General features: G+C 44.1%; 1 protein-coding gene across 1 annotated transcript in view; it reads right to left on the reverse strand.

Moving 5' to 3' along the window:
• Positions 1 to 756: 756 nt before the first annotated feature.
• Positions 757 to 12,298, reverse strand: part of taf2 (TAF2 RNA polymerase II, TATA box binding protein (TBP)-associated factor) — a 37,494-nt gene continuing 25,952 nt past the window's right edge. The window contains exons 24-27 of the mRNA XM_084943037.1: positions 7,396 to 7,625; positions 4,725 to 4,889; positions 4,141 to 4,243; positions 757 to 2,068 (exon numbers count right to left, since the gene is read on the reverse strand). Coding sequence (XP_084799163.1) covers positions 1,770 to 2,068; positions 4,141 to 4,243; positions 4,725 to 4,889; positions 7,396 to 7,625 — 797 coding nt within the window. The 3' untranslated portion in view covers positions 757 to 1,769. The remainder of the gene's footprint in view (positions 2,069 to 4,140; positions 4,244 to 4,724; positions 4,890 to 7,395; positions 7,626 to 12,298) is intronic.

Consider the following 12,298-nt stretch of genomic DNA (forward strand, 5'->3'; position numbering starts at 1 on the left):
GGTCCTTTTTTTCACAACACCATACGACTGCTGCTGCAGCTGTGACACACGTTCACTGGCGAACTTAAGATGAGCCTGCGCACCTGCCTCCTTAACAAGCTCCTCTGGTGTAGTTAGTCTGATTCACCACATTTCTCGTGATCGTCCTCACACCACGAGGCAAGATCTTGTAGAAAGCCCCAGACCGAGGCCGATTGATGGTCACTTAACATTTCTTCCATTTCTGAATAACTGCTCCATTATTATGTCAGTCATCTCACCTGCTCATCGAGTTTTTTTGCTGATGGTATCGTAGCTCATTTCAGCCTCCTGCAGGTCTACGATCTTATCCCGACCTCCAGCTCTTTGGTCTTACCGACGGTGGAGGAGAGGTTGGAATGGCAGAAACTGACTGGACTGGTGCCTTATACACATATCAAGCTGAGATCGGGAATATCTCTAAGTGATTGCTTGTAATGTATGTGCAACACAGGCACACAGACCTGGGGAGCCAGAATTCTGGCTGCGTTGTGGAGGAACAAATCCTTATTTCACTCAGTGACATGCGAAACAGTTCAGAACAAAGTCTTTTTTCTTGATGCTTGGCTGATATTCTGGCTCCATTCAAACAAAACTACAATAAAAAATTACAGTGTTCATTTTTTTGTAAGCGATCAAACTTATAAATCAGCAGTGGAACAAATACCTGCAGGATTCACAGACGTCAGCTGTGAGTGTGGCTTATGAGTCAAACAAAAATACAGCAAAAAGAAAGAATCAAGCAATCAGCTATTCATTTTAATAAAAACAGTTCTTGAATTATCAGTATAGAAAATGAAAAGTTCATCTTGTAGTTGGTACGCTCTACATTGTGCTGCAGTCCATTTACATTTTACAGGTTTTGGCAGAACAGACTCGTACAACTGTCATTAACTCAGTGGAAACACTACAATCCCATCAAGGGAATTTCCAACCTCCTGACAGGCTGAAGAGGAGGCTTCCCACAAACATTCACATGTACACAATGAGGAAAGAACGGCAACATTTGAAGAGCGACACAATCTTTTTCTTTTATTGTTGGATTTCGGCATGGTGAGGTGAACCAGAAGATACAAAACTGTTTTTTGGTGACAGAGGGCCGGTGCTCAGCTGTTTATCTAAATGCTGAATGACTTCTGTTCTTCTCATTGGTTAAAACCACCTAATCAAAGCTAAGACATGATGCCAGAGTAAACCCAGCCACGAACGCTGTTTAATGCAGTTACAACGTCTGTGGATACCAAAACATATGCAATTAGGAAGCAAAGTATAAAACACACACACTACTCAAGTTTCAGTGGTACAGTGCAGTGAAATCCATCAGTTTAATGTCTCTGCACGCCGTCCATGCAGAATCCACAACACACTTCTCCCCTCAGCAGACGCTGAATGCTGGGATTGAGCTGTGGGGATGAGGCTGTTTTTGGAGAAAGGTGTGTGTGGTTGCACGCCCCACACAGCCTGGAAGTGGTGTACGTGTGTGTGGTGTAAGGACACAGGGAGGTCTCGGGAGGGTTTACCTGGATGACATCACAGCCTCAGTGGAAGTTTCCCTGGCGTCTGTGCCGAGGACTTCGGTTCTGAGGCTTACACTGCAACAGCAGAGTTCCTGTCTCATAATACTACTGAGGAATCAATGTTGAGTCCAGACATGGAAGCGACGGAGGCAAGTGTGCTGTTGCATGCCACATGCAAGCTGTTAACCCAGCCGGCGCCAACAGCAGCTGGAGAGCGCGCCAGCCTCTGGACGCTCAGTCGGACAGAGAGGGCGAGCGCAGCGACCTGCCGCTGGCCGGGCTGTTGCTGTAGGTGTGCGAGTTGTCCCGGTCTCTGTCCTTCTCCTTGTCCTTGCTCTCATGCTTGTGCTTGTGCTTGTGTTTGTGCTTATGCTTCTTCTTCTTCTTCTTATGCTCATGGTGATGGTGGTGGTGATGGTGGCCGTGGTCGCCTCCATGCTTAGAGGATGAGGAGGTGGTCTCTTTGGGGAAAGATGGCACGGGTGTGGCAGGCATGGACAGCAGAGCCTGTTCAACAGATGATGGCTCTTTACCTGAGATGAGAAAGACAAGTGTCAGATTTAAAGCTGGGGTGTGTCAAAGGCCTGTTCATTGCCACGCTCTGATAGCTGGTTACCTTTCTTTCGTCATGCATCACTAGCAATACAGCGAAAAGCGTGTTTCTTTTAAAAACAGTGCAGTCAGGCAAACGTGATAACCACTACACTACAGAAACTGCTGTCGCTCTTACGTGCTGCACAATAATATTCAGTATTTAGTGTTTACTGTTATATTCACATAGATCATCGCGATGATGTTGGTTATTATATCGCTCTTTTTTTTCCTCGTTTTCTCTTTTTTCTTTCTCAACAGGTGATCCAGGTGATTGATATTTGGATTTTTTGTCTGTTTGTTTTGTTGGTTTTTGCCCTTTATCACCGTTCCTCTTCCCCGCTGCTTTTCTTTCCCTCTTTCTTTCCCCCAGTCAAGTCTGTCCCGTGTGGAGCAAGTGAAAATAAGATAAAATAAACAATAAAAGCAAAGGTGAATCAAATAGACCAATACGGCGAGGCTGGGAGGGTCCATTTGGTAAAGTAAATCCGTTGGGCATCTTTCTTCACCTTTAGACAATAATTCTGATGCAAAAGAGCCAAACGGGACAGGCGGAAGAAAGAAGAAGAAGAAAAACGTGCAGTCAGTGCTGTGTGCATAGCCCCAAATACACAACAGTGCTTTGACAGTTTTCCTACTGCCGCCATCTTTGATAACTCGAGGCTGCTGTGGCTGCTTCAACTTTCTGAGTTGGAAATCTGAGTTGAGTTACCAGTTTAAAATTCTGACTGGGAACCTGGAAATATTGACCTCATTTGTTACTCACTCCAAGTTTCTTTATTTGCAGAGCAAGTTTACTTTCTACAGAAATCCAAAAAGGTCAGGTTTCTGCAGGTTTCCATTCCCTGGCTGGACTCAACCCAAACCAGTGGCCCAAGCTCCCCTTTAGGTTCAGATTAAGGTTCTTCAGCCATCAGTGGATGTGTTTAATAACGCCCCAGATGTCCTGTCGAGGTGGCTCTTCTATGTTCTGCCATGTGTTTATGGAGCAGCTGTTTGGTTCCTCCAGTGTAGAGGCCCGAGCACTCTTTAACTGCATGTTGCTTAGCTTACATTTGGGAGTTTTGTCCTTGGGATGAACAGTGAAGGCTTCTACTGGTTTGGATTTTGACCCAGGTATCATCCATGTAGCTGTACCAGTGGTTAGGTTCTGTCCCTTTGAAGAGCCCAGAGCTTCACTTTCCACTTCCTCCTTGTGAAGCTTGGCTACAATGGGTGATACTGGAGATCCCATGGCACAGGCATGTTTTTATCTGGATTCAGCATAACGTTGCAGACCTTGTTGGAGAGGTTAGTGGAGTGTTTGATGTGATGGGGTGTGTTGCCCACAAGTGAAGCTAGGCTGGTGTTTGCAAAAAGTTGTAGGTGGCTGAGTTTATATCGCTAACGATGGCTCTGAGTGGAACTCCACAAGGGTTGAAATACCTGGTACTCTTCACCATTTAGTTTTAGAAATAACGAAGCCTCGTGGATGCGAGGTGAAACGTCTTCAAGACATTTAAGGAAGTCCAGTCACTCTTTCCAAGCGCCTTAGCCTCTTATTCACTTTGTGTTTATACACCACTGCATTTATAATCATTAGTTATTATTAATCGCCCTCACCCCGACCAGCTGAGGTAGACTGGTGCGCCTCACTGAGCCTGGTTTTGCTGGTTTCTTCTTGTTGTCAAGTGCTTGCTTGTAGGATGTGACGTGAATGTAATGTCCTCTACAGTGGTGTGTGTGTGTGTGTTCCTGTCTAGCTATCTTTATGAGGACCAAAATCTGCATTCTACTATACTTGTGAGGACCAACAGTCACTTGTGAGGACACACAACCCGGTCCGCACAAGTTTGAAGCCTTTTTGAGGCTCAAAATGTGGTTTTAGTGTCAGCGTTACAATTAGGTTATGGTTAGGGTTAGGGTAAGGGTCAGGCATTCATTTTTAATGGTTAGGGTAAGGGGCTAGGGAAACCATTATGTCAATGAAGGTCCTCACTAAGATAGCTGAACAGGCTTGTGTGTGTGTGTTTACCAGGTGTAGAAGGTCTCTCCAACAGATTTAGGTGATGGTGAATGAAGGCCTGACTGTCATGAACAGTTTCCATGTCAATGTCTTCATCTTCCATAGTGTTGAACTACAACAGAGCAGAACTTAATTAGAGATAGTGAATCATTCAGTTTCAATGAAAGCAGTTTTTATGGATCATAATGCTTTTGTGAGCCACTATAAAGAGGAGCCGTTTCTTAACATGTCATTCCAGATTTCAGTAGAACAGCCCATCGAGTGTAAACTGCCCAACAGTTTTGTTTAACAGACTTGACATGTTAGAAAGTTTTACTGTGAACAGAGACATTGTTAAGCAGTTTTGTTTTTCAGATTTGGTGGACAGCTTAACAGAGGTATAAAGCATCAGCAGTTGTCCAGCTGGATCTGAAGTTACTACGGCTACAGTAGTGATGGCTTCTTGTTTAAATGTCCTGCATTACCACTATCACCTGCCGTCACCATCAAGAGACGTTGGTGTTTGGTGCAGATTATACTGTTCTTTTCTGTTTAGCGTTTTAAAAATATGGGTGGCTGATGAATTTTTCTTTAGTGTGTCATTAGCATCTTACTCTGATCTTGTAGCGTGCTCCCCTTCCATCATCATCCTGCTGCTGCAGTACCTGTCCTGGCTCTGGAGGAGATCCCAGTGGGGTGTCAGCCTTCCTCTTCAGGCCCTGAGGGGGCTGGCCTACGCCACACACACCCAGTGAGACAGGATCTGGCTCGTCGTCCACCTGACAGACACAAAGAAAGAAATCAGAATGAGCAGCAGCTCCAGCTCTGACAGCAGGACAGTGCAGTAAAGTAGCTACAGCAATAGAATAACACTTTATTAGAGAACTGTTATACTTGCTATTAACATTTAGGCTAAAACAGCTCACCAAGTATCACAAATAGCAAATCCAGCTACACAAGGACTTGAAACTTGGTTGAAAATGAGCAGTTATGATTAGATTGAAGCATCTATGGGCCTCTGCCTGTGTATACATACCTATGAGCAGCAAATGGTCATGAGTAGCTCACATTACTGTTAGAGTCCACATGTTTTTCAACACTGCCACTGTCCATCCAACAGTACGTGACTACAACAAGTACAGCTGAGTGGGAGCTAAGCAGTCCTACAATGCTACCACGTCAGGGCTTTAGCGCTAACGGCTTTGGCTGATGCTAGCTTGCACACAGAGGCTGAAATGTGAAATTTAGCCCTGCAGAGGCGATTTTAGAGTGTGAGGCTTTTATTTAAAAAGATTAACACTGTCTTAACATGTAACATGTGCATGTTTCGCCATACTCGCTTTTCCAACGGTCATTTTAAGGTGTGGGGCCAATGTGTTGGTAGAAAAACTGGGGTTAAGGGCAGTGAAGAGGACCGAGTCCCAAAATTCTGGGCACTTCATGTTAAACAGAGTCATGAAACACTTTACATGATTTCAATCATATCTTTGAGAACCTGCAGACTTCTGAGTGTGCGCTGCAGTTAACGTGTGTGATGGAGTGGTTTAATCAACCGCCGCAGAGATTTTGATCATGAACAAACAAGCAGAACGCTGTTCTGTTTGGTGATTCTGGCTGACGCAGTGACGATGGGGTGCAGCCAAATACTGCTGGCAGCATTATCCTGTAGTAGCCATAATTACACAGGGTCCAACCAAAAATAATACCGCTTTTATGAGGCAGCTTCTACGTGTGCACCGTGTGAACGTTTCAGTGTGGCACACGTAAATCAAAAACAACTGAAGGAAAAGAAACGACCACCGAGCAGTTAGTTGCTGACATCACCGCTGGAGTTAAAAACGAGTGAAACCCGACACGATAACTCATCACACCGTCGTATGGCTGCTGGAGACACTTAAACCGCCAACATTTACTCCACTCCAAGTTCAACGTAAGTTCTCCAGGTTGGTCTTTGGTATAAACTCCTCGTCGTCTGTTTGGGAGCCATGCTTCAGAATATTCACTCACTCGCATCCTTAAGAAACCAGTTTGCAGTGACCCGAGGTTTGTCACGCTGTGTGTTATCCTGCTGGAAACAGCTGTCAGAGCATGGTACATAAAGGATTTGGACATGGTCAGCAACAATACTCGAGTACGCTTGGGTGTTTAAACGATGCTCAGCTGGTACTAAGGGAGAAGAAAGTGCCTGTACCGTGGTTATAAAGCAGGATGGATCCATGTTTTCTGATCCTACTATCTAAATGTCAAAGCAGAAACTCAAACTCAAAACCAAGCAACATTTCTCCAGTTCATCGGGGATCTGTTGTAGAGGATTACAGTCAGTGATCAAACGGTATGAGAGCTGAGCAACAGCTGCTTGGTTTAGGAGTCTGACAGAAAACTGTCCAGTCAGACACGTGGAAGTGGGAAGTTATTTATCGCCGTCTTTTATCAACCAGACCAAAAGTGACCGGTTTCATGTCGTTGTGGTGATGAGATGATTACAAACTGCAGTTATTATGCTTGATAGAAATATGTCTTCACAGCCTCCTGCCAACATGGAATAATAAACAAACTCTGAATAAGCAGCAACAAAGTCTTTAAATATGATTTGGAAAACACCGTATATGGACCAGTAAACTACTTTTCCTGAGATCCCTGAAAGTGGCAAACAAGAACCCACAGTCCTCCTGCATGCTCACTGAGTGGGGGGTAAAAGCAGCTTGTGGAGACGCCCTGGTGGCTCCAGCCTTCATGTCATACTGAGGATTTCGGCTAAAAACACAATCCAGTCTCAGTTTGCTGTTCTTAGCAGCCAGTGTGTCCTTTGCTGCTATCGCCCATCTGCTTCAAGCTGTGACATGTTCTGTGTTCACAGACGACCAGGTTGGATATCTGCATTAACAAGCAGTTGAACTGATGTACATAATAAAGTGGCCAGTGAGGATCCAGCTTTTGAGGTGAAATACTTGATGGTTTTTACTTCCTGTTAGCTTCTTGGTAGCTGTGTAGCAGCTAGAATCCTAGGTTTGACTCCACTGGCCAGCCGAGGCCTTCCTGTGTGGAGTTTGCATGTTCTCTGGTTCCTGTGTGGGTTCTCACCAGACACTCCAGCTTCCGCCCACAGTCCAAAGACATGGATGCTAGGCTAACTGGTGACTTGACTGTGGTTGTCTGTTAGCCCTATGATAGGCTAGCAACCTGTCCAGAGTCTGCATCGCCTTTCGCACCATGACGACGTGGATGGATGGAGTTTTGCTTTTAAAAACAACAAAATTGGCAATGAAGTGACTCCCCAACACTTACTGTTGCATAGCTCATGCCCACACCGTGGATGCCTATGCTGGCAGGCGTGTCCATAACAGCACCGACTCCCAGCTCAGGCTTGATGGTGGGATTAAGTACTGCTTTCTTCTCCTTCAGGTTGAGTACCAGGCCCAGTTCCGGCAGCGGAAGGCACGAGGGCCGAGTCAGACCAAACAACATGTAGTAGAGATTGACAGCATCGCAGCGCAGCCGCCAGTCATGGGACGTACCTGAGAAAGAAGAGGATATATTACATCATCTCCTGAGCCTGCTGTAGTACTCTCTAAGACAGCAGCTTTGAGTGCAGTCGTTTGGAAATCTACAAGCATGTTAAGCTTTTTTCAACGAGTACATGCCCGCATTTAATCCTAAGCTGCATACTGCTCGACCACACGTTTTATTTGACATCCCCGGAGAGACAATCCCAACACTACTAAATACAGATAATAGGCTCTCAGTGACAGCAAGCCTGAATGTCTCATTATGTGAGTCATTTGAGTAGTTTGGATTTGGCATGAAGTAAACTCCAAATCTTGCTGAAGCCAGCAAACCAAAGACCAGAGGCTGGCCTGTGGCTTTAAAAGATGATTGAAAAAACGACTAACAGCAGCAGAAAGTCCTCTTAGTTTGTGTTCCCTGACCTTCAGTCAGTGAAACACCATCCTGTGTGAGTGTGCTAGTTTAACACACGGGGGAGAAAAAGGATTATAAAATGACCAACACACTATCAGAACAGGTATTTAAGGTTACCACACGCCGGCCAGCTCGGGTTTCATCTGGCAGCACTGTGTGGCAGCCGCTCACACTAACCAGAACGACAAACAGACTTCGTCAGGAAACAATGATCATTAATATTTATGTCCATGCTTCAAACTTGTAAATCAATAAATTTAATAACATGTTGGAATAAAAGCCCAGAAGAACATGAAACTGTGAACATATACTTGTAATTGGCTTCTGACATGGAGTGTATTTTGTTTGGCAGACTAAACCTTTGGCTGAAAGACAGGACCCCCTGGAAGAGAAAGAAATAATGAAAACTGAGGACACAATAGAAAGCAGAGCTTTGGGTTCATATATAAGCGCTGCACCAAGATGTAGACCATAACTAGTCAAATGACCCGCTGACAATGAACAAAGGACCTACAGAAATCACATCCATGAAGACCTTTTAACTCTCACAGTTTCCAATATTGTTTGGTTTAAATTTGTACAGTTAGCTTCTTCTGAAGACATCAAAAGATGGCAGCTAGCACTAAAACCATCAACGTGTCTTTTAGACCCCATTCCTACAAAACTGCTCAAAGAAGTCCTGCCATTGATTAATTCTTCGATCTTAAATATGATCAACCTATCTCTAATGGTCGGCTATGTACCACAGGCCTTCAAGCTGGCTGTGGTTAAACCTTTACTCAAAAAGCCATCTCTAGACCCAGCAGTCTTAGCTAATTATAGGCCAATCTCCAACCTTCCTTTCATATCAAAAATCCTTGAAAGAGTAGATGTCAAACAGCTAACAGATCATCTGCAGAGGAATGGTTTATTTGAAGAGTTTCAGTCAGGTTTCAGAGCTCATCACAGCACAGAAACAGCTTTAGTGAAGGTTACAAATGATCTTCTTATGGCCTCTGACAGTGGACTCATCTCTGTGCTTGTCCTGCTAGACCTCAGTGCAGCGTTCGATACTGTTGACCATAATATCCTATTAGAGCGATTAGAACATGCTGTAGGTATTACAGGTACTGCACTGCAGTGGTTTGTATCATATCTATCTAATAGACTCCAATTTGTGCATGTAAATGGAGAGTCCTCTTCACACACTGAGGTTAATTATGGAGTTCCACAGGGTTCAGTGCTAGGACCAATTCTGTTTACATTATACATGCTTCCCTTAGGCAGCATCATTAGAAGACATAGCATACATTTACACTGCTATGCAGATGACACCCAGCTCTATCTGTCCATGAAGCCAGATAACACACACCAATTAGTTAAACTGCAGGAATGTCTTAAAGACATAAAGACCTGGATGGCCGCTAACTTTCTGCTTCTTAATTCAGATAAAACTGAGGTTATTGTACTCGGCCCTGAAAATCTTAGAAATATGGTATCTAAGCAGATTCATACTCTGGATGGCATTACCTTGGCCTCAAGTAACGCTGTGAGGAACCTTGGAGTCATTTTTGACCAGGACATGTCCTTCAACGCACATATTAAACAAATATGTAAGACTGCTTTCTTCCATTTGTGCAACATCTCTAAAATTAGAAAAATCCTGTCTCAGAGTGACGCTGAAAAACTAGTTCATGCATTTATTACTTCCAGGCTGGACTACTGTAATTCATTATTATTAGGATGTCCAAAAAAACTCACTGAAAAGCCTTCAGCTAATCCAAAATGCTGCAGCAAGAGTACTGACAGGGACTAGAAGGAGAGAGCATATTTCTCCTGTTTTGGCTTCCCTTCATTGGCTTCCTGTTAAATCCAGAATTGAATTCAAAATCCTGCTCCTCACATACAAGGTCTTAAATAATCAGGCCCCATCTTATCTTAATGACCTTGTAGTACCATATCACCCTATTAGAGCACTTCGCTCTCACTCTGCAGGCCTACTTGTTGTTCCTAGAGTATTTAAAAGTAGAATGGGAGGCAGAGCCTTCAGTTTTCAGGCCCCTCTTCTGTGGAACCAGCTTCCAGTTTGGATTCGGGAGACAGAAACTATCTCTACTTTTAAGATTAGGCTTCAAACTTTCCTTTTTGCTAAAGCATATAGTTAGGGCTGGACCAGGTGACCCTGAATCCTCCCTTAGTTATGCTGCAATAGACGTAGGCTGCCGGGGGATTCCCAAGATGCATTGAGTTTTTCCTTTCCAGTCACCTTTCTCACTCACTATGTATTAATAGACCTCTCTGCATTGAATCATATCTGTTATTAACCTCTGTCTCTCTTCCACAGCATGTCTTTTATCCTGTCTTCCTTCTCTCACCCCAACCGGTCGCAGCAGATGGCCCCGCCCCTCCCTGAGCCTGGTTCTGCCGGAGGTTTCTTCCTGTTAAAAGGGAGTTTTTCCTTCCCACTGTCGCCAAAGTGCTTGCTCATAGGGGGTCATATGATTGTTGGGTTTTTCTCTGTATCTATGAAGCGCCTTGAGGCGACTTTTGTTGTGATTTGGCGCTATATAAATAAAATTGAATTGAATTGAATTGAATTAAAACACAGAAAAACAATGTTATTTACACAGCGCCCAATCACAACAACAGTCACCTCATGGTGTTTTATACTGTAAGGTAGACTCTACAATAATACATACAGAGAAAAACCCAACAATCATATGACCCCCTATGAGCAAGCACTTTGGCGACAGTGGGAAGGAAAAACTCCCTTTTAACAGGAAGAAACCTCCAACCAGGCTCAGGGAGGGGCGGGGCCATCTGCTGCGACTGGCAGCTAACAACAACTACACAACAAAGTCAGAACGACAGCTAGCTACACAAAGTCTAATGCAATCCAATGGAAGCAGGAAGTAAGATGGTAATGAGCGGCCACGTGCTAATATGTTTGGAAGGGTTGCCACGAGTAAACCTCTTGTCTCTAAAGACAACGTGGTGGCACAGAGCAAGTTTGCAAAGATGATTCTGGACAAACCTCTGATCATCATGCACAGCTGCGTGTTTGGAGACCCCGAAGCTGATGATTTGGATCATCTTCAGCTTCCTCTCTGTATGACATTTGTGTCATCCCACTGGAAAATCCTATATTTTCTTTACTTAACTTCCTCTCACACTGAATATACTGAATATTTGTTTTAAATAAATCATTCATAATAAACAACAAAGATTTATCCATACTGAAACTGATGGTTTACTACAGCCACGCTGAGTTGCAGAGCCACACCGCTCTCGAGACAACCTCATGAAACTCAGCCTATTCACTTATTCTCTCTGTAGTGGACACACAAATCACAAAAAAAGGTTGAACTGAAAGATTATTTTTCCCCCCTCGGTTCTCAACAGGATGTCCGTGTGGCTGTATCATTCAGGGTGTCAGATCTGCAGACACACCTGTGTGGAGCTAAAGGTGTGTAGAAGGAATTAAACCAAGGCTCAAGGTCATTCTGGAGCAGAGAATATGCATCTGCAGTTTAATGCCACTTTACTTTAGTGCTGATTCATGCAAACTGGCAAAAGCTGAAGGCTTTTCTTTTATGTTTCTCACTTTCTGGAAACCAGCTGACTGAGAGACTCAAGTGTTGCATTACCAGTTTGAAAACACAAAGACAGAACCAAGTCTTTTGCTGTGATCTGCTGTAGAGGATTGCAGTCAGTATCCTGTATGAGAGCTGAGCAACAGCTGCTTGGTTTAGGAGTCTGACAGAAGTCTGTCCAGTCAGACACGTGGAAGTTATTTATCGCAGCTTCATGTTGTTGTGGTGATGATTATAAACTGCAGTTATTATGCTTGATAGAAATAAGTCAGTTGATGGTTGCACTTCACAGCCTCCTGCCAACAATAAACATAAACTCAAAGAGAAGGCCTTCAAACATTTGGAAAACACTGTATATGGACCAGTAAACGACTTTTCTGAAAGAACCCCGCGTCCTCCTGCATGCTCACTGAGTGGGGGTTAAAGGCAGCATGTGAAGGGGCCTTGGTGGGGCATGCTGAGAACAACACAATACAGAGAGTCTGGGTTTTGAAACCATTCAGAGAGCAAGTCTCCTCAGCGCAGATGTAACGACCAGAAGAGAAGTGGTAAAAGTCTGGTGCTTTTTAAGTTCTTCAGTCCAAATACAATAATTTCTTTCAAGTTAAACTTCCAAGCCTCTGCTGGCCGTGGCTCCGTGTACAGAGAGGAAACTTTTTAGCTCAAGTGACTTTCCTGGAATTGTGTCCCAGAGAAAT

Source organism: Perissodus microlepis, chromosome 11 (assembly GCF_051167445.1).
Source record: "Perissodus microlepis isolate ML-2025 ecotype Zambia chromosome 11, ASM5116744v1, whole genome shotgun sequence".
Classification (NCBI taxonomy): domain Eukaryota; kingdom Metazoa; phylum Chordata; class Actinopteri; order Cichliformes; family Cichlidae; genus Perissodus; species Perissodus microlepis.